This window comes from Aquarana catesbeiana, linkage group LG10 (genome assembly GCF_042186555.1).
Source record: "Aquarana catesbeiana isolate 2022-GZ linkage group LG10, ASM4218655v1, whole genome shotgun sequence".
Taxonomy (NCBI): domain Eukaryota; kingdom Metazoa; phylum Chordata; class Amphibia; order Anura; family Ranidae; genus Aquarana; species Aquarana catesbeiana.
Window position 1 is genome coordinate 208,424,546 of NC_133333.1, and position 21,328 is coordinate 208,445,873.

At 46.3% G+C, this 21,328-nt stretch overlaps 1 protein-coding gene across 1 annotated transcript; it reads right to left on the minus strand.

The window, feature by feature from the left end:
* Window positions 1-49: 49 nt before the first annotated feature.
* SC5D (sterol-C5-desaturase) lies at window positions 50-20,779 on the minus strand. The gene is made up of 5 exons (XM_073603206.1): window positions 20,713-20,779; window positions 16,489-16,706; window positions 6,505-6,637; window positions 4,653-4,753; window positions 50-645 (listed from the first exon to the last, which is right to left on the minus strand). Exons 2-5 carry the CDS (start codon window positions 16,696-16,698, stop codon window positions 226-228), a joined length of 864 nt encoding a protein of 287 aa, XP_073459307.1. The 5' UTR covers window positions 16,699-16,706; window positions 20,713-20,779; the 3' UTR covers window positions 50-225.
* Window positions 20,780-21,328: the final 549 nt, after the last annotated feature.

Below are 21,328 nucleotides of genomic sequence, written 5' to 3' on the forward strand. Positions count from 1 at the left end.
TGGACACTTTAGCCTTTTTAACTTGGGTACTAAAGAACCTTGACCAAGCTCTGGGGCCAAGTGAAGACCTTTATTACAGAAAATAAATATTTTTGTACCCCTAACAGGTCTGCCCTGAGTTCCACTTTAATTACTGCCATCCTGTATATAGATTTTAGTTGAGCTGGTATGATATCGTGATGTGGTCCGTACTGATCGGTATATAAAGGTTTTCCATTATGGGTCTTAGTTACTCTTCTTGTCCATGCCATTTTCTTGGCGCTCTTTGGCCTCCAGTTTCCGGCAAAGATCATGTGGACCGTTTCCTTCCAGAGCTGAGGGGTTCTTGTAGGATCCTCCAATTTTATCCCACAGGGTGAAATACTGGCCGAAGTTGTAGTCGAAGTACAGGTGATGGTCGGTGTGATGGGCAGAGCCATTGATGATGCTCTCCAGGATTTTGGGGACGCGGTAGTCACCGTCGTGTATGGAAACGGTCCAGATGTTGACAAAGATGTAGAGACCCAGGTAGGTGACCTTGTGTAGAGGGAAGATGAAGGGGTAAATGTGGTACGGAAGACTCTGCAGGAATCCATCAATGGGGTGGAAGGCATGGCTGGCGAAGGGTGATGTAACTTTCCACTTGTGGTGGGGTTTATGGATAGTCTGAAAAATATAAGTATAACATTTGCTTTTACGCTAGTTTTATAAATGGGAATCTATGCTGAGAGAAGTATAAGGCTACCCTCTCTCACTGACCTATAACAGGTACACATGACATCAACGCCTCTACCATCCAGCCCACCCACTTGTGTCTAAGCTCAGACGTCAGTATAAACTTCCAATTTAGGATGCATCAATGGAAATCCAATGAATAAGCATGGTTTGGTAAAGGGCTGTACATACGGACCGAATATCGGGCGGTATCAGACGGTTCAATAGAAACCGACTGACATTCGGCCCGTGTGTACAGCAGCCGGTCCGACAGAAGCCAGCTGAACATCTGGCTTCTGTCAAATGGTACATGACTGAAAAAGGTCTGCCGATCAGCATCTGATCAGCGCTCTCAGCCAATAGCTGAGAGCGTTGACCGGTGTGTTCTGGCAGGGGAGGCTGCCCCCTGTCAGAACACAATAGCTCAGCAGGAAGATCGCTGTACTAACATCGCATAGTTAGTACAGCAGCTCCTCCTGAGCTTTTTCATTTTTCTTGTCATTCAGCCCGCTGTGTACCAGGCTTAAGCATACAATACATGTCTGGGGGGGGGGGGCTATATGACTGAATGGGCAAAGTGTTACTGTGGGTTAAAGGTTAGGTCCATCTTTTGCAAAAAAAAAAAAGTAGTAAAGAAGTAGTAAATGCTATAATGCAAGTAAACTCATTATCAATGTGCATTTACTACTTTTTTGCACTGAAGCCTGTAGAGCATTGCACCTGCAATGCGTGCGTCATGGGTGCAATACACAAGCTTTACCCCCAGCCTCAGCTTTGTGCAGAGATATGGACCTGGGCTGGAGAAAGTGTGACTGGATTATAAGGGGGTGAGAGAAGAGTGGTTAGTGTACACCAGGCATGTCCAAAGTCCGGCCCGCGGGCCTATCACGGTTTCGGACGGCCCGCCTGGTAATTTTGACATATATATCTTTTGTGGCCCCCAACGAATCCCCGAGCGCCGGGGGCCACAAAAGATAGATATGCTGGCTGCTTTGGAGGGGCGGGACGAGCGCCGTACAGGATACAGGAGAATTTCCTGTTTACATGGCGTCCTGTGTAAAAGGAAGTCCCGTCTCCTGCGCTGCCATTGGACAATTGTTTTAGGAGGCGGGATTTTTAATTAAAGAGGCTGCCGATAAAAAAAAGGAGTTTCTCCTGTATGTCTGTTGGCGCTCGTCCAGCCCCCTCCCTGTCTCCTCCAAGGCTGCAGATGGACATGAATCAGGATGCACTGACGGCAATGGTGAGTCTGCATTCATGTCAATACGGTGGGGGCTGCATTCATGGCAATGGAGTGGGGGCTGCATTCATGGCAATCTAGTAGGGGCTGCAGATGGGCACTGATTAGGCTGCATTGATGGGCACTGACCCTTATTCTGCTTCACAGTTCTTTATTTTAAAATTTCTTTCCTGAAACTTCCTTTTTAAAGTGAAGGTGCGTGTTATAAGCCGATTAAATACGGTATATCCAAATAACACGCCCGAGCTCATCTATTCCCCACACACACACAGCACAAAGGCAAGAGAATTCTTGTTGGGCCGTGTATTAGCGCTCGGACGGACACACTTAGACCAAATTTTAATGGTTTAAAGAATGTCAGGCAAAATGGTCGGCCCTCAAGCATGTTCTCTTCATCAAATCTGGCCCTCTTTGAAAAAAGTTTGGACACCCCTGGTGTACACAGTCCCTCTGGGGCTTGTAGTATTTCCAATGAGCAATCCTATTGAATGGGTGACATGGCTGTGCATGACCTGAATTCAAATAAAGGTCCCCATAGATTAATCGATTTTCTTTCCTCCAACCACGGGTGAAAGGATAGAAAAGAAAAAAAAAAAAAAAAAAAAAAAAAAAAAAAAAATCGATAGATTCCCCATCAACACAGTGAGTGTTGATTGGGGAATGGCTCCCACAGAGCTATTGTATTCTGCCATCGGGGGCGAGGTGGGGGATGGGGTTGGTGGGGAGCCTTCCTGGCCAGCAGAATTCAAAGATTACTGCTAGCAGCTATAGCTGCTGGCAGTAATCGCAAGCAGAAAAATCCAATGGGCTGGTTATACTCAAGTTGATTGATGGATCAACTTGGGTACAATCAGCCTGTCCATACATGGATAGAAATTTGGCCGACCCCTGCTGAGGATGCTGTATGTGATCATGCTTTATGTTTAGCTGTAAAAAGAAACAAGGTCAAAATATGAACTTTAACCCCTAAGCCTCACCCCCTGCCACTCAGCAGTTCAATGCCAAAACCTCACAGACCGGCGACAGCCCTGGCATTGGCTTTTTGAATGGTAGGAGGCAGGGCTTTCACAAGAAGATATAGAAGCTTAAAAAGACAACTTCAACAGAAGATGAGGCCCTATGTGCATGTAGATCAGGCTTGGGATACATGTGCTCCACCGGGACAGGGAGCTCCAGGAGTGTTACCAGTATACACAATATGAATTGACTGGTTGACTTTAAACATTACAAACAATAAAACAGGAACTGGAAGATTCAGGAGAACAAATTGACATAAAGAGTCAGGAATCCTGTGCCTTTGGTTGGGCAGGATTTTTATTATACAGGGAGGGGGATCACTAAAGGGAGTAGACTCAAGGATGACATTAAAACAGAAACAGGCAGCAACATCCAAGAATAAAAAAAAAAAAGAACTCCAGGAGTTTATAATAATTTTAAATTTGCAGCTTTCAGTAGAAAGGTGGTGATCCTGCCATAAATGCCCTTGTTCAGGCACTTCCTGTTATAGGGTGACAACACCCTGTCCTGGTGTCCCAGTTGTGCTCCTACATTGTTACCTTGTCACACAGTGTTACTTCTAATGGAAACAAGTAGCTGTTTCAGCACACATTACACAGGTACGACCCACTGTTGATACTATCAGGAAACCTGCCCTGAGAAATGCCATGCAACAATCGCTGGAGTGCCTGCAGACAGGATGTGGCTGCAAAGAGCCTGTGAGAGATGAGCAGCACGGACATGTAACACAAATAGAAGAAAAGCTGAAAACAAGTGTTTTTGTTTTAATTTGGAAATGTTTATGCCATGCTGTGCTTTAGCAAATTAAAGCTATCTCCACCCCACCCCACTTTTTACTCACCCAAAGCTGCAGTCAAGCTACAATCCAGCTCAAAATCTTCTCTTCTGTTTACAGAAGGTGGTGTCCTTCTTTGAGGATGGCCAAGTCGCTGTCTACATAACACTTCCAGCGGCAGGGCTCTCTCAAGATCCAGAAGAGGAGTGATGTCAGGACGAGGGTCTAGCACTGGGACGAATTAATGATTCCCTGCAGCTGGAAATGGCACTGACGCGACCCCTAGATGGCAAACCTATCTTTCATCCCAAAGTATAAATTTAAAAAACTGTGCAGGATGGGTTAGAGGTGGTAGGAGTGGGGTTAATATCTGCCTGGAGACAGGCTTTAGGCCGGGTTCACACTTGCTACGGCCTTGGCTCACAGCGGGGGTCCGATGCGTCCCTGGTCGCCGATTCAGGTGCAAATCAGGTCCGAATTTTTGCCTGAATTCACAGGACCCTTTCTAAATGCGCACTGTGGCCTCCCCAGAGGTGTGTTAACCCAGCTCCACTGAGAGCTGGTCACACTCTCCTGTCATGCGAATTGGATGCGGGGAAATCCACATCCAATTCGCATAGGTATGAATCCAGCCTTAAATGTTAGTTAGGGTTTCTATCTACTTTAATAGTAATGATTACTTGCTACACATGGCCTAAAGTAGAGTAAAAGTGAAGAGATGCCAGAGCACATCTACACATAGAAGAAACTACCACAATCGGTTTCATCTGGGAGTACAACAGCAAATATTGATTGCAATTTTTCATTAACCAGCCCTAAGCAGCAAGGCTCCAAGAGTTGCTGTCTGTCCTAGCGAGCCAAGCGAGTCTTCAGGCCCAGCACACCCATCTAATCCCCATTTCCATCCCCCACCCCTGAGTACCATACCTTATAGATGAGCTTGTGGTGCAGGAATCGGTGGATCCAATAGATGGCCATATCAGTGAAGAACAGGAAGGAAAACATGCTCAGGATCACTCCAAACCAGCCTGAAATGAAATAACAAGACAACTTATCCACCGCCATCTAACAGTCACCACAAACCGTGATAATAAAGAGAACCAGTCACTTAGTATTGAGTAATTATTTAGCACTTTACAGTAAAAATCATCATATTTGTTATTAAAAGGCAAATGTTTTTGATTTCATTCATTTAAATTTACATCTACTTTAAAGGCAATGTACACTTTCAAATCCCCTTTCCTGTTTGTTTGCCCTACCTGATGAGGGTCTCACATGTTGTGGCTGCAGTTTGAAGTGTCATGGCTGATTGATCCCCCTATGTCTGTACATTGCTTCACTTAGCCTGTCCCTATGTGCCAAAGGGACAAGACAATTTCCTGTTCCGGGTCACACAGCATCGGGTGTATGCCTCATGGTAGTGCTAATGTAATGAAACAAATCGTCTCCAAACTGTAAAGCTGGGTACACACTATGAGAAAATTGGAAGACAACTTCCGTACAAGGCACAATCGTTCAATTTTCATATAGTGTGTACACAACTTTGCACATCCGTCTTTGCAAATGAAAATTTGCGAAGGGACAAACTCCAAATTTTTTGTGTATGTGAACAGAGCAAAGGATTTTTGTTTAATGTGTACCGTTTTCGTATGATTTTCGTACTAGAGAAATCAGATACGAAAGACTGCGCATGATCAGAAACATTAAACAACAACCTTGTAATAGGAATAAATGTGAAAAAAAAAAAAAAAAAAAAGGGACAGCGTAAAAATAGGAAGTAAAATACAAAAAAAATTCAAACCACACATGTGAGGTGCCAACACGAACATTAGAGTGAGAGAAATAATTCTAGCGCAAGACCTCCTCTGTAGCTCTAAACAGGTAGCCTGTGAAAACTTTTAAAATGTCGCCTATGGAGATTTTTGAGTACGGTAGTTTGTCGCCATTCCACGAGCGTGTGCAATTTTAAAGCGTGACATGTTAGGTGTCTATAACTTGGCGTAACATGTTTCACATTATACAAAAAGATTGGAGTAAAAATTTTATTTTTTATTTATTAAACTGTATTTTTTCCCCCAAAAAAATTGCGTTTGAAAGACCGCTGCGCAAATACTGTGTGCCATAAAAAATTGCAACGATTGCCATTTTATTCTCTAGGGCAGTGATGGCAAACCTTGGCACCCCAGATGTTTTGGAACTACATTTCCCATGATGTCCAACTACACTGCAGAGTGCATGAGCATCATGGGAAATGTAGTTCCAAAACATCTGGGGTGCCAAGGTTCTATATATATATATATAAATAAATGTTTTTGGGTTCTAAGTAATTTTTTAGCAAAAAAATAAAAATTTTAACTTTTAAACAAAAAGTTCCAGAAAAGGCCTGGTCCTTTAAGTGGTTAGTGGTCATAGCTGTTTACAATTAAAAATGGGGCTGGGGGGAGGCATTCCATAGGTCTGACGGGCCCCGAGTGGAGACCGCGTGTTTTAATTGTAGGCAGTAGAACTAGAACAGCATATTTTTTGGCAGGTTAAGCCTGAACTGTAAATTGTCAAAAGGGATAAGGTGACCATTTCCAAACATATGCCATAGGTGTGTCACTCCATAGGATCTCCACTTAGACATGTATTGTAGCTTAGTTAGGTCAGACCATGCCTTTAATAAACTGTCAATATGCATCTGAGGACCAACAACCAGTGTGTGATAATGAAAATGACGGAGATTGCGGCCCATCTACTCACTGAGTCCCAGCGACATTAGTCATAAAGTGGCACTTACCATAGGGGGAAGTGTTGATGTCATCATAGAGCCTACTGTAGCCCCGAACTTCAGCAAAAAACAGGGCGACTGTGGGGATACTCATCCAAGGCATAGACTTCAGGGAGAAGAAGATCTCTCGTCGGACTTGGTTCTACAAACAAGAATAACACTGATAAGGGAACATCACTGCTTCAGCCCTGCACTCAGTTTTGCTAATGTATATTTCTTCATTTGCTGGAAAAGGCATTGGTCAGGCAGTGCTGATGCAGAGAACTATCCCCACAATGGAGGACATATTCAAGCCCAGCTCCAGACTCAGGATCTTCTCACACCGTTCACCCTCCACACCCCTTGGAGCATCCCTGACCCTGTAAAATGAACTTTCCACCTCGGTGGCAAGGTCCACTTATTGAAGGTCCTTCCCCTTCTTTAAAATGCTGCACAAAAGACCTGTAGGGTGGGATAGTTACATAAAACACTTGCCTTTCCCTGACTCCTGTAGTGCAGGGGGTGACGTCATCCTTCTGCGGACAAAATCTCTGGGAATTCCGAGTAGTCCAAACCCATGTAAGAAAACACTGCAATGCAGTGAGATTTGGGGATCTGACAAAAGAAGGATGATATCACTCTCGTCTAGGCTCTGCAGGAGGATGTCCAGGGAAGGCACCCATGGGTACTTTTATGCCGCATTTTAGGAAGTGGGAGGGGGGACATCTTGAATAAGCAGACTTTGCCACTGAGATGTGTCCACTTTAAAAGAGAATCACTATGCATATCTGTTTCTCCATGTGTCAAATACCTGTTCCCCCGGTTCCACAAAGCGTGTTGTGGGAGGAGTAGATATGCACCTAGAACTGTCGAATACTTGCAGTGATGGGGGGGGAGCAGCAAAGCAGTGGATTTTGAAATACAGTACACGCTCTACTTAGAAGCATAAAGCATGGGCTTTGTTTATAGGTGACCCTGTGATGAGATGGTCACTTTAACAAAGGATGAAAAAATAGGTCAGCAATAGAAGCCCCCATATTTGTCTTCAGTAAATATTTATTTTACCACCTTTGTGCTTAGCAGAAGTATGTTAACATGAATGATAAATACATCTGTGCTAGGAAAATCTTTGAAGTGGGGTGGACAGCATGCCAAAAAACGCATAGGAAAAGAGCAAATCAGATTGTAAATTGGGCAAATCCATTTTCTCAGAAAATTGTGAAAATCTTTATTTGCTTGAATATGTCAAATCCTATATACGTTGAACTGCAGTGAATGACGCAATTTATGGACTTTGATCTCCCTTGTTCATTAAATGCAGATTGATATTCATGTTTACTAGGGATGAGCCGAACACCCCCCGGTTCGGTTCGCACCAGAACCCGCGAACGGACCGAAAGTTCGCACGAACGTTAGAACCCCATTGACGTCTATGGGACTCGAACGTTCGAAATCAAAAGTGCTCATTTTAAAGGCTAATTTGCATGGTATTGTCCTAAAAAGGGTTTGGGGACCCGGGTCCTACCCCAGGGGACATGTATCAATGCAAAAAAAAACTTTTAAAAACGGCCGTTTTTTCGGGAGCAGTGATTTTAATGATGCTTAAAGTAAAAAAAAAAAAGTGAAATATTCCTTTAAATATCGTACCTGGGGGGTGTCTATAGTATGCCTGTAAAGTGACGCGTGTTTCCCATGTTTAGAACAGTCCCTGCACCAAATGTCATTTTTAAAGGAAAAAATCTCATTTAAAACTGCTTGCGGGTTTAATGTCATGTCGGGTCATGGCAATATGGATGAAAATCAGTGAGACAAACGGCATGGGTACCCCCCAGTCCATTACCAGTCCCTTTGGGTCTTGTATGGATATTAAGGGGAACCCCGCACCCAAATTAAAATAAGGAAAGGTGTGGGGCCACCAGGCCCTATATACTCTGAACAGCAGTATACAGGCGGTGCAAACAAGACAGGGACTGTAGGTTTGTTGTTAAGTAGAATCTGTTTGTAATTTTGAACATTTTTAACGTGTTTAGCTCCAGCCAAAAAATCTTTTCTAAGCTTTTTGGAAAACATAGGGAAGGGTTATCACCCCTGTGACATTTGTTTTGCTGTCTTTCCTCCTCTTCAGAAGATTTCACCTCACTTTTTTGTCCCAATGAAAAATGTTTTTTGAAAATTTGGGTTTTTTTGTGGAACAAGGATTGGAAAGCATCAGTGGAAAGGAGAACTTGTTTTCCCATATTAACTCTTACAGGAGAGAATTTCCCTTCCTAGGGGTAGATTTCATCTCACTTCCTGTTGTCTCCTTCCGTTTACAAGTAGGAGTCGTTTGTAAGTTAGATGTTTGAAAGTAGGGTCCTGCCCTATATACTCAGCAGAAATTTGGGCCTTAGGTGTTGCTGTGGCCACAACACTGTAAGCCCTCACAGGGCCCTGCTGTGAAATATTAGATCAAGAATTGTAATTACATGCCCCTGTTGAACAGGAGCTGAAAAATTAGGCCTTAGGCACTGGTGCTGGTGCCACAACACTGCAACCCCTCACAGACACTCTAGTTGGAACGCAGGAACGAGCCCTGCTGCAAATTATTGCTTCAAAAATTGTAATTACACGCCCCTGTTAGACAGGGGCAGAAAAATTGGGCCTTAGGCACTGGTGCCACAACACTGCAACCCCTCACAGACACTCTAGTTGGAACGCAGGAACGAGCCCTGCTGCAAAGTATTGCATCAAAAATTGTAATTACACGCCCCTGTTAGACAGGGGCAGAAAAATTGGGCCCTAGGCACTGGTGCTGGTGCCACAACACTGCAACCCCTCACAGACACTCTAGTTGGAATGCAGGAACGAGCCCTGCTGCAAAGTATTACATCAAAAATTGTAATTACACGCCCCTGTTAAACAGGGGCTGAAAAATTGTGCCTTAGGCACTGGTGGTGGCGCCCAGAACCAAAAATGTTCTTACAAGCTATCAGCGTGATGATTGAGGAGGAAGAGGATAATTACTCAGGGATAGTCACTCAGCATCAGCATAGGCAGTCTTTGAAGGGATCTGAGATTTCAAAAAAAATTATTCGGTTACATCAGCATCAGGTGCTTGGTAGCTGGTGGTGATCCAAGACTCATTCATTTTTATGAAGGTCAGCCGATCGACCGAGTCGGTGGACAGACGCACCCTGTGATCGGTTACCACGCCTCCAGCAGCACTGAATGTGCGTTCCGAAAGAACGCTGGATGCAGGACAGGCCAGTAGCTCAATTGCATACTGTGCAAGCTCTGGCCAGTGATCCATCCTCAAGACCCAGTAACCCAGAGGATTTTCGGTGGGAAAGGTGTCCAAGTCTGATCTTGCCCCTAGGTATTCCTGCACCATGTAAAACAGACGCTGGCGATGGTTGCTGGAACCGATCATACCTTGGGGCTGCGGACCAAAAAATTGTCTGAACGCATCGGTCAGACGGCCACCTTCTCCACCGCTCCTTCTTTGACTGACCGAAGCCTCAGCAACACGTTGTCCAGAAACAGGAGTTTGTAACCTCCCAGTCTCTGGGAACGCGTTGCACAGACCTTTCTGCAAGGCCTCCCGAAGATGTTTCATCCTCTGCTCCCTCTGCGATGGCAAGATAAGGTCCGCAACCTTACCCTTGTAACGTGGATCAAGGAGGGTTGCCAGCCAGTATTGGTCCTTCTCCTTGATACCACGAATACGAGGATCCTTACGCAGGCTTTGCAGGATCAGGGAGGCCATGCAGCGTAGGTTTGCTGAGGCATTCGGTCCGGAGTCCTCTGGGTCACTAAGAACGACATGGTCCGCAGCCACCTCCTCCCAGCCACGTACAAGTCCATGTGTTTCTTGGGACTGATCCCTTAAAGACTGCTGCTGATGCTGAGTGCCAGGCTCCACCTCCATACTGACACAATCTTCCTCCTCCTCCTCTTCCTCCTCGTCCTCTTCCTGTGTGATCGGCGGGCACGCAGGAACACTGTCTGGATAAAGGGGGCCTTGAGAGCTAAGGAAGTCCTCCTCTTCCTGCCTCTGTTCTGCCTCAAGTGCCCTGTCCATTATTCCACGCAGCGTGTGCTCCAACAGGTGGACAAGGGGGACAGTGTCACTGATGCATGCACTGTCACTGCTCACCATCCTCGTGGCCTCCTCGAATGGTGACAGGACAGTGCATGCATCCCTAATCATGGCCCACTGGCGTGGGGAAAAAAAACCAAGCTCCCCTGACCCTGTCCTGGTGCCATAGTCGCACAGGTACTCATTTATGGCCCTTTGCTGCGTGTGCAGCCGCTGCAGCATGGCCAACGTTGAGTTCCACCTGGTGGGCATGTCACAGATTAGGCGGTTCTTGGGCAGGTTAAACTCCTTTTGGAGGTCCGTCAGCCGAGCACTGGCATTATATGACCGGCGGAAATGCACACAGACTTTCCTGGCCTGCCTCAGGACATCCTGTAAGCCCGGGTACCTGCCCAAGAACCGCTGCACCACCAAGTTAAGGACGTGAGCCAAACAGGGCACATGGGTCATTTGTCCCTGTCGGAGGGCAGAGAGGAGGTTGGTGCCATTGTCGCAAACCACCATTCCTGCCTTAAGTTGGCGTGGCGTCAACCACCTCTGAACCTGCCCCTGCAGAGCTGACAGAACCTCTGCCCCAGTGTGGCTCCTGTCCCCCAAGCACACCAGCTCAAGCACCGCATGGCATCTTTTGGCCTGCGTACTTGCGTAGCCCCTTGAACGCCTACGGAGCACCGCTGGTTCCGAGGAAGAGGCCATGGAGGAAGAAGAAGAGGAGGGGGTGGAGGAGAGAGGTGTGTCACAATCAGCATTTTGGAGGCGTGGTGGCGGAACAACCTCCAACACTACTGCACCTTGTCCTGCATCCTTCCCAGCTGCCAGCAGAGTCACCCAATGCGCCGTGAAACTTAGGTAACGTCCCTGTCCATGCCTGCTGGACCATGAGTCAGCGGTAATATGCACCTTACCGCTGACCGCCCTGTCCAGCGAGGCATGGACATTGCCTTCCACATGCCGGTAGAGAGCCGGAATCGCCTTCCGTGAGAAAAAGTGGCGTTTGGGTACCTGCCACTGAGGAACCGCACATTCCACAAACTCACGGAAGGGGGCAGAGTCTACCAACTGAAAAGGCAGCAGTTGAAGTGCTAGCAATTTTGCCAAGCTAGCATTCAACCGCTGGGCATGTGGATGGCTGGGAGCAAACTTCTTTCGGCGGTGCAGCAGCTGGGGCAGGGAAATTTGCCTGGTACAATCTGACGTCGGTGTACCAAAAGCAGATTGCCCACAAGTACTTGGCTGTGACACACCTAATTCTACACCTTCATTCCTCTCACTGCAGGTCTCAGAGAGGACTGAAGGTCTAGTGGGGTTGGAAATCTCAGCTGATGAGGAGCAAGGAGAGATCCTCTTTGTTCTTTGGTGTGGGTCTTTTAGATACGCTTGCCAACGAACTGCATGGCAGGTCAACATATGTCTGGTCAAGCATGTGGTACCCAAGCGGGAGATATTTTGGCCACGCGAGATACGCTTGAGACATATGTTGCAAATAGCAGCGGTGCGATCTGATGCACTCGTCTCAAAAAAGGCCCACACCAAAGAACTTTTTGAATAACGCGCAGAGACTGCAGCGCCCTGCACATGTGGAGCTTTGGGGTGTGATGCAGTCAATGTGCTGCCCTTAGGCTGGCCCCTGGAGGGCATCCTGCCTCGTTGGTGATGTGCTGCCGCCTCCTCCTCCTCCTCCTCCTCCTCCTCTCTCCTATCAGGCACCCACGTTGAGTCAGTGACCTCATCATCCCCTCCCTCCTCATCACTGGAGCAAACCTGGCAGTATGCTGCAGCAGGGGGAGCATGACTGCCAGATTGCTGTCCTTCTTGGGCACCCCCTCTGTCCGCGCTCATGTTACTGCCTTCATCGAGCTCAGTATCGTCATCAGAGCCTTCCAAACGCTGGGCATCCTCCTGGAGCATGTACCCAACACTGTGGTCAAACAGTTCGAGGGAATCCTCATGAGGACATGGTGGAGCTAGGGAAGGAGTCACTGATGACATTGAGCTGAGGGAAGAGGCCGCTGCTTTGCCAGACAAAGCACCCTGGGCATGGGTGAGAGAGGATGAGGAGGATGAGGACGGCTTGGTCATCCACTCGACCAAGTCTTCCGCATGTTGCGGCTCAACATGGCCAGCTGCCGAAAAAAAGGCCAAGCGTGTCCCATGGCCACGTGCTGATGAGGATGCTCCGTCTCCACGACCAGCACTAGACACAGAGCCTGCTTGCCCTCTCTTATTGGCTTGTGACTGTCTGCCTCTCCTTCTTGGCCTTCCAGACATACTATTGGCCTGTAGCTGCACTAAGCTGGGATAGAACACCTGTAATTTTCTTCAAGTAGCTTTATATACTGTAACCAGACAAGCCTGCCTGTCAGTAGGAAGATAACAGGAACGGATCTAGCTGAACACTGTGAGCAGGACGCACTGTACTAAATGTAAATAGTCTAGCTGCCTGACCGTGGTACTAATAGGATCAAATAGAACACCTGTAATTTTCTTCAGGTAGCTTTATATACTGTAACCAGACAAGCCTGCCTGTCAGTAGGAAGATAACAGGAACGGATCTAGCTGTACACTGTGAGCAGGACGCACTGTACTAAATGTAAATAGTCTAGCTGCCTGACCGTGGTACTAATAGGATCAAATAGAACACCTGTAATTTTCTTCAGGTAGCTTTATATACTGTAACCAGACAAGCCTGCCTGTCAGTAGGAAGATAACAGGAACGGATCTAGCTGTACACTGTGAGCAGGACGCACTGTACTAAATGTAAATAGTCTAGCTGCCTGACCGTGGTACTAATAGGATCAAATAGAACACCTGTAATTTTCTTCAGGTAGCTTTATATACTGTAACCAGACAAGCCTGCCTGTCAGTAGGAAGATAACAGGAACGGATCTAGCTGAACACTGTGAGCAGGACGCACTGTACTAAATGTAAATAGTCTAGCTGCCTGACCGTGGTACTAATAGGATCAAATAGAACACCTGTAATTTTCTTCAGGTAGCTTTATATACTGTAACCAGACAAGCCTGCCGGTCAGTAGGAATTTAACAGGAACGGATCTAGCTGAACACTGTGAGCAGGACGCACTGCACTAAATGTAAATAGCAGGAACGGATCTAGCTGAACGCTGTGAGCAGGACGCACTGCACTAAATGTAAATAGTCTAGAAGATAACAGGAACGGATCTAGCTGAACACTGTGAGCAGGACGCACTGCACTAAATGTAAATAGTCTAGAAGATAACAGGAACGGATCTAGCTGAACACTGTGAGCAGGACGCACTGCACTAAATGTAAATAGCAGGAACGGCTCTAGCTGAACACTGTGCGCAGGACGCACTGCACTAAATGTAAATAGCAGGAACGGATCTAGCTGAACACTGTGAGCAGGACGCACTGCACTAAATGTAAATAGCAGGAACGGATCTAGCTGAACACTGTGAGCAGGACGCACTGCACTAAATGTAAATAGCAGGAACGGATCTAGCTGAACACTGTGAGCAGGACGCACTGCACTAAATGTAAATAGCAGGAACGGATCTAGCTGAACACTGTGAGCAGGACGCACTGCACTAAATGTAAATTGCAGGAACGGATCTAGCTGAACACTGTGAGCAGGACGCACTGCACTAAATGTAAATAGTCTAGAAGATAACAGGAACGGATCTAGCTGAACACTGTGAGCAGGACGCACTGCACTAAATGTAAATAGCAGGAACGGATCTAGCTGAACACTGTGAGCAGGACGCACTGCACTAAATGTAAATAGCAGGAACGGATCTAGCTGAACACTGTGAGCAGGACGCACTGCACTAAATGTAAATTGCAGGAACGGATCTAGCTGAACACTGTGAGCAGGACGCACTGCACTAAATGTAAATAGTCTAGAAGATAACAGGAACGGATCTAGCTGAACACTGTGAGCAGGACGCACTGCACTAAATGTAAATAGCAGGAACGGATCTAGCTGAACACTGTGAGCAGGACGCACTGCATTAAATGTAAATAGTCTAGATAGAAGATAACAGGAACGGATCTAGCTAAACTGAATACAGTGTATATATATATATATGCAACACCTGGGATGCATATATATACACAATACACTGTAAGTGCAGCTAACTGACTGACTGTTCTGCCTAATCTATCTAACTCAAATCAAATGACACTGTCTCTCTCTCTCTCTATCTCTCAGCACACCGGAACACACACTACACAGGGCCGCCGTGCAGGCGGCCTTATATAGTGTGGGGTGTGTACTAAATCCCCTGAGCCATAATTGGCCAAAGCCACCCTGGCTTTGGCCAATTACAGCTCTCTCTACTGACAGCGCTGTGATTGGCCAAGCATGCGGGTCATAGTGCATGCTTGGCCAATCATCAGCCAGCAATGCACTGCGATGCCGCAGTGAATTATGGGCCGTGACGCGCCACACGAATTTAGCGCGAACGGCCCATAACGTTCGCAATTCGGCGAACGATCGAACAGCCGATGTTCGAGTCGAACATGGGTTCGACTCGAACACGAAGCTCATCCCTAATGTTTACTGATATATTAAAAATGTAAAGAGAAGTATGGGCTATGGGAAAAAAAACCCCTTATACTCACCTAGGTGGATGCACCATCGATTCGATGCTGCATCTGTCCCCTGCTGGCTCCAGACCAAGATCTGATCGATCATACAACACTGATCGCTCAGTTCCACCCTCCATGACTGTCAGTCTCTGCTCTCCCCTGTGGAGGGTCAGGCTATTGGCAAATCGCTGAGAGGCTGAGCCAGGTGCCGGTCCAGGTTTTTGGGTGGATCCCTACCATGTGGTCAGGATCTTTTCAGAGCCTGGACCAGCTCTGTGACATCAGCTGGCAGTGGGCTTCAGCCCGCTGTTGGCTGAAAACATGTCACAGGAGTGCAGAACGAACTACACTCCTGTGACCCATAGGAAAGTTTAAGCAAGGATTTTTGTCTACTGAGGCGAAGGTGCATTTTGGTGCCCCCCCCCCCGGCATAGCACAAGAGATGGGCAAAGACTGTGGGCATGGCACAAGAGGTGGGCAGAGACTGCGGGCATGGCACAAGAGGTGGCCAGAGACTGCGGGCATGGCACAAGAGGTGGCCAGAGACTGCGGGCATGGCACAAGAGGTGGCCAGAGACTGTGGGCATGGCCCAACTTAGGGGGTGCTTTGAGAGGAGAAAGGACTTGTGCTGGGGTGGTGGTGTTCAAATTTAATATCCACCCCCCCAGCACAAGTCCTCTCACAAAGCGCCCCTAGGACGTACAGTATCCTCTTAGCCCCCTCCTCCCCCCAAATCACTGTCAGTATTTTTTTCCAGCTTGTCCCCCTCTGTGAAAGGCAGGCGGTGGGCGGGAAGAGATGCCGGGTGCCATGCAGAGTGGAGATCGCGGTGTGTGGGACACTAAACACCCTGCATAAGCAGCGGGGCTGGTGACACTGGTGCCCACACTAGCGCGCACCTGCTGGGCATATGACTGGAGCCAAGTGCCGGAACTTGTTCCAACACTTGGCTCTGCTCCAGGATTCATGGACTAATCCAGAAGGTATGAATTTACTGCCACCCACCACCCTGGCACCCTCAGGGGGCTGCCTGATCTGCCTTATGGTGGCACCAGCCCTGAATGTATGGCCAAAATGGCTTTGGACTTACTTCTCCTTTAGGAGTGTGCTGAAGAAGAGATCTGCCAGTTCTAAAGTCGTCTAGGATGCCTTGACAACTCTTGGGATGGGTTGACTTGTGCCTAAACTCTACAGTAGTAAGGTCTACAGGTCTATGTGTAAAAGAAGTAATGTTTCCCACAATAACCTACCAGACTGCAGATTTTGTGACATAATGATCCCAGAAATCTGCCAATAATCCACATAATTCACTGGTGATAGACCCCCATGATTACCAGAAGTCATCTCTGTCCCCACTCAGTCCTCACCTTCAGGAACTGCGGATGTTTCATCAGTGTGTGGTCAAACACAAAATAATAGCTGAGGGCTCCAAACAAAAGGTAGATGACGAAGCCGCCGAGATTGGTGACAATTAAGAGGCTGATGATCTGCCGGATGGGTTCATCTTCTGGCCAGGATGCCGGGTAGACATAGGGGGTTAGGCAGTAATAATCTGCGACATTTAGAACAAGATCCATGGTTGTATCTGGAAGACAAAAATTACACAATGGGTAGTAGTAGTAGCCAGTAACATATAACTTGACTTGCTTGTCAGGAACATTCCCCAACATAGTCTGGGTACTAGCTCAAATTTAGCGCTTCCAAGACGCAGACCACTTGGTTTTTATTTTTTGCGCTATGAACAAAAGAGCGACAATTTTGAAAGAAAAAAAAAAAAAAAAAAAAACCACAATATCTTTTACTTTTTGCTATAATAAATATCACATTTTTTTTTCAAAAAAACAATTTTTTTCCTCAGTTTAGGCCAATATGTATTCTTCTACATATTTTTTGTAAAAAAAAAAAAAAAAAAAAAAAAAAAAAAAAAAAAAATCGCAATAAGCGTATATTAATTGGTTTGCATAAAAGTTATAGCGTCTGCAAAATAGGGGATAGATTTATGGCATTTTTATTATTATTTATTTTTTTTTTTACTAGTAATGGCGGTGATCTGTGATTTTTTTTTTTATCGGGGCTGCGATATTGCGATGGACAAAGTGGACACTTTTGGCACATTTTTAGGACCATTGACAATTATACAGCGATCAGTGGTATAAAAATGCACCGATTACTGTATAAATGTCACAGGCTGGGAAGGGGTTAACACTAGGGGGCGATCAAGGGGTTAACTGTGTTCCCTGTGTGTGTTTCTAACTGTGGGGGATGGGACTGACTAGGGGACTGCAGACATGATACAGGAGATGGTCAGAGACTGCAGACTGTCAGGGCTGGGCTCAGCCCTTCCTTCTCAAAGCTGGCCACTCAGCTGTCAGCTAATTGCCAGCTCCTATCTCTCCACATTTACTGAGCTGTTGACTATTTCCTGCTTGTCAGTCCTGCCTACTTAAGCCGTCCAGTCCAGAGGATCTCTGTGTTCGCCTTGGTCAACATCACAGAGACATTCTCTTGCATTCCTGTTTAAAGACTTGCTTTGCTGACATCCCTTCTGGCTCCAGATCCTGCTTGCCGTTCCACTACATTGATCCCCGACTTCTGGCTTGGCTGACTATCCGTTCCGGTTACTGAACTTTAGCTATGTTTTGACTACGTTTGTTCTATTTACTTTTATTATTAAACAAGTGTGATTTAACTGTACTTCTGTCTCGGCCTGATTTCATGGTTTCTGACACAGACATGATACAGGAAATGGTCAGAGACTGCGGACATATTACATAAGGTTGCAAGAAATGAATTCTATAACAGGGCAATAGGGAAACACAGATGATTGTCTGCAGGTGTCCCGAGGGTGCATGAAAAGTGGCAAAGGGGTACAGGTCGGGCACCAGGGTTCTAGATACACAGGCTTCAGGGCCTTGTCTGTCTCTCCTGCAGACAATTCTCAAACATATACACGCACTGTCCCAAAGTGCTCAGTTGTACTGGTGCACAGCGGTCTCCTCTGTCCCCAGTGGAGCATTAAACCATTCAGCACCCATACGAAGAAGGCTTTACACACCTGCACAATCAGGATGCTGATTGTTGGCAAAATGTGGGTCCAAGGTTGGAGGCTTCATCCCACTCAATGTTCTACAAAGCCTCTAGGCTCAAGGACCCAATCAAGGACTTACTAATCCTGGAGACATCTGACAATCCATTCTCCTCCATATGAGAGCCCCTCAACTAGCATAGGTGAGAACCCTTTGTGCCACCAACGTCTCTTCATGCCGTGACAAGGCACAGAGCAATAGCCACACAGATAACTCTGCCACCTTCAGCAAATCAGGGAAGGTGGGAAGGCAGATTTTAATTGTCCAAGAATAGGATTCAATAGACTGACAAGCGTGGACCTCTCATTGCTGGAGGAGGGAGGTAAGTCCACCATAATGTGTACTTATGATGCTCATGCTGTTCCATTATGGCAGTAACCCTGGGCACCCACAGAAGCACTTCAATTCCAAAAGCTAAGATTTCCTGAAGCTTCAGGTGGACTATAACCACTTGCTTACTGGGCACGTAAACCCCCTTCCTGCCCAGACCAATATTCAGCTTTCAGCGCTCTCACACTTTGAATGACAATTACTCAGTCATGCAACACTGTACCCAAATGATGTTTTTGTCCTTTTTTTCATACAAATAGAGCTTTCATTTGGTGGTATTTGATCACCTCTGGGTTTTTTATTTTTTGCGCTATAAATGAAAAAAAAGACTGAAAAGTTTGAAAAAAAAAACAAAAAACATATTTTCTTTGTTTCTGTGACAAAATTTAGCAAATTAGTAATTTTTCTTCATAAATTTATACTGCAACATATCTTTGGTAAAAAAAAATAACCCAAATTAATGGATATTATGTGGTCTGTGTGAAAGGTAGAGAGTCTACAAGCTGTGGTGCAAATCATAAACAATTGATCACATCTGATGTACTGACGGCCGATCTCAATTTTTGAGAACCTTACAAGCCAGGAAAGTACAAATACCCCCCAAATGGCCCCTTTTTGGAAAGTAGACATTCCAAGGTATTTAGTAAGAGGCATGGTTAGTTATTTAAAGTTGTCATTTTTTCCCACAATTCTTAGCAATATTAAGATTTGATTTTATTTTTTTTATCACAAAATTGTCATTGTAATAGCTTATTTCTCTCACATGGAATGTGCATACCACAAATGACACCCCGAAATACATTCTGCTACTCCTCCTGAGTATTACGATATCACATGTGTGGGACCTTTTCACTGCCTGGCCACATAGAGAGGCCCAACATGCAGGGAGGAGCACCATCAGGTGTGTTCAAGGAGCATACAGTGCCTTGCAAAAGTATTCACCCCCCCTTGGCATTTTTCGTGTTTTGTTGACTCAACCTGGAATTAACATGGATTGTTTGAGGATTTGCATCATTTAATTTACAGAACATGCCCACAACTTTGAAGATGTTTTTTTTTTGTTATTGTGAAGCAAAACAACAAATCTGGCCCCCACCTAACAAATGTACATTTATTTTCTCCATCAGCACATCCCCCACAGTTATTACCTCTTATATCTCTTGACTTTCCCTCTTAGATTGTAAGCTCTAAGGCCTCTTTCTCACGGGGCGGATCAGTGATGATCCGCCCCGTAAACATCCGCTGGCTCAGTGGGGATCGCTCCGCCGATCCCCGCTGAGCAGGAAGATGACAGGTGCATCGCTGCACGCTGTGCAGCGACGGACTTGTCAGAGCGCCGCTCTCCCCTATGGGGGATCGGATGATGACGGACCGTAGTGTCCGTCGTCACCCGATCCGATCCGAAAACGGATGGAAAAGTAGGTTTTTCCTCCGTTACACTTTTCGGATCGGAGCGGGGTCGGATGTCAGCGGACATGTCACCGCTGACATCCGACGCTCCATAGGGATGAATGTATGTCCGTTTTTCATCCGAAAACGGAAGGATGAAAAACGGACATACGGATCGTCCATGTGAAAGAGGCCTAAGGATCAGGGCCCTCTGAATCCTACTGTATTAAAGTGTATTGTAGTTGTACTGTCTACACTCAAGTTGTAAAGAGCTGCATAAACTCTTGATGCTATATAAACCCTGAATAATAATAATAATAATAATAATAATAGTGTATTTCTTCCTGACAATCTGTGTTTGATGAATGGATCATGGATGTATAACATTGTGTGGCAGAAAAGATTGCAACAAGCACCATTTTATTCTCCAGGGCCTTTGCTTTCAGAATACAGGTCATCTTTGTAGGGTTCCAAGTCATTTTCTAGCGAAAAAATAAAGCAGATTTTCCATGTCTAGGAGAAATGTTGGCACGGGTGGAAAGCGGTTAACGCCCCCCCCCCCCCCATCATTTCTTGCTCAGGTGTCACAGTGACAGGAAGTGAGGGAATATCCACACATTGGGGTCACAGGAAGTGTACACATTAAATGAGTGCAGGTGATGGCCTGTACTGAGCTATGTGGGCGAATACATGATATATACACCCTTGTATAGGACGGACATGTAGAATATACACACAGTACAGGTCTATACACTCTCCCCTCCTCCAGCCCCCCGTCCTCATTACCTGGTGTCGGTGTCCCCCTCCCGGTGTCCCGCTCTGTCAGGTGCGAGTGACAGTAGGCGGAACCTGCGCTCTGTTGTGACAGCGGAGAACGGGGCGGGAACAGATGGACTGATGTGACGTCACCCTCACCGGCAATGGCCAGACGATCGACAGGCCGACCATGTGACGGCGAGGAAAGCGGTGATTGGTCGCCCATTTGTCTCCAGTCGGCTCGGGGCCCGCCTCTTCTCAAGGTGAGAGGGGCGGGGATTAAAAGCGGAAGCGTTGCTAAGAGACGGGATTTTTAGCTAGGGTGAGGCGGGCCCCGTGCTGAGGAGGGGGCGGGTCTAGCAGCTGGATGATTGGAAGCCCGCCAATTTCCAGTCTGGGTCTCCTAGTCCCTTCATATAGCTCAGTGAAGTATCTGTGGGTGATCTGTATAATATATATATATATATATATATATATATATACACACATAACTGTACAATAATCAGCAGGGTGTTGAAAGAAAGGCTTCTGGGATAAGCAGTCTGCCATAGATATACAGTGCAGCCGGAAAGTATTCACAGAGCTTCACTTTTTCCACATTTTGGTATGTTACAGCCTTATTCCAAAATGGATTAAATTAATTATT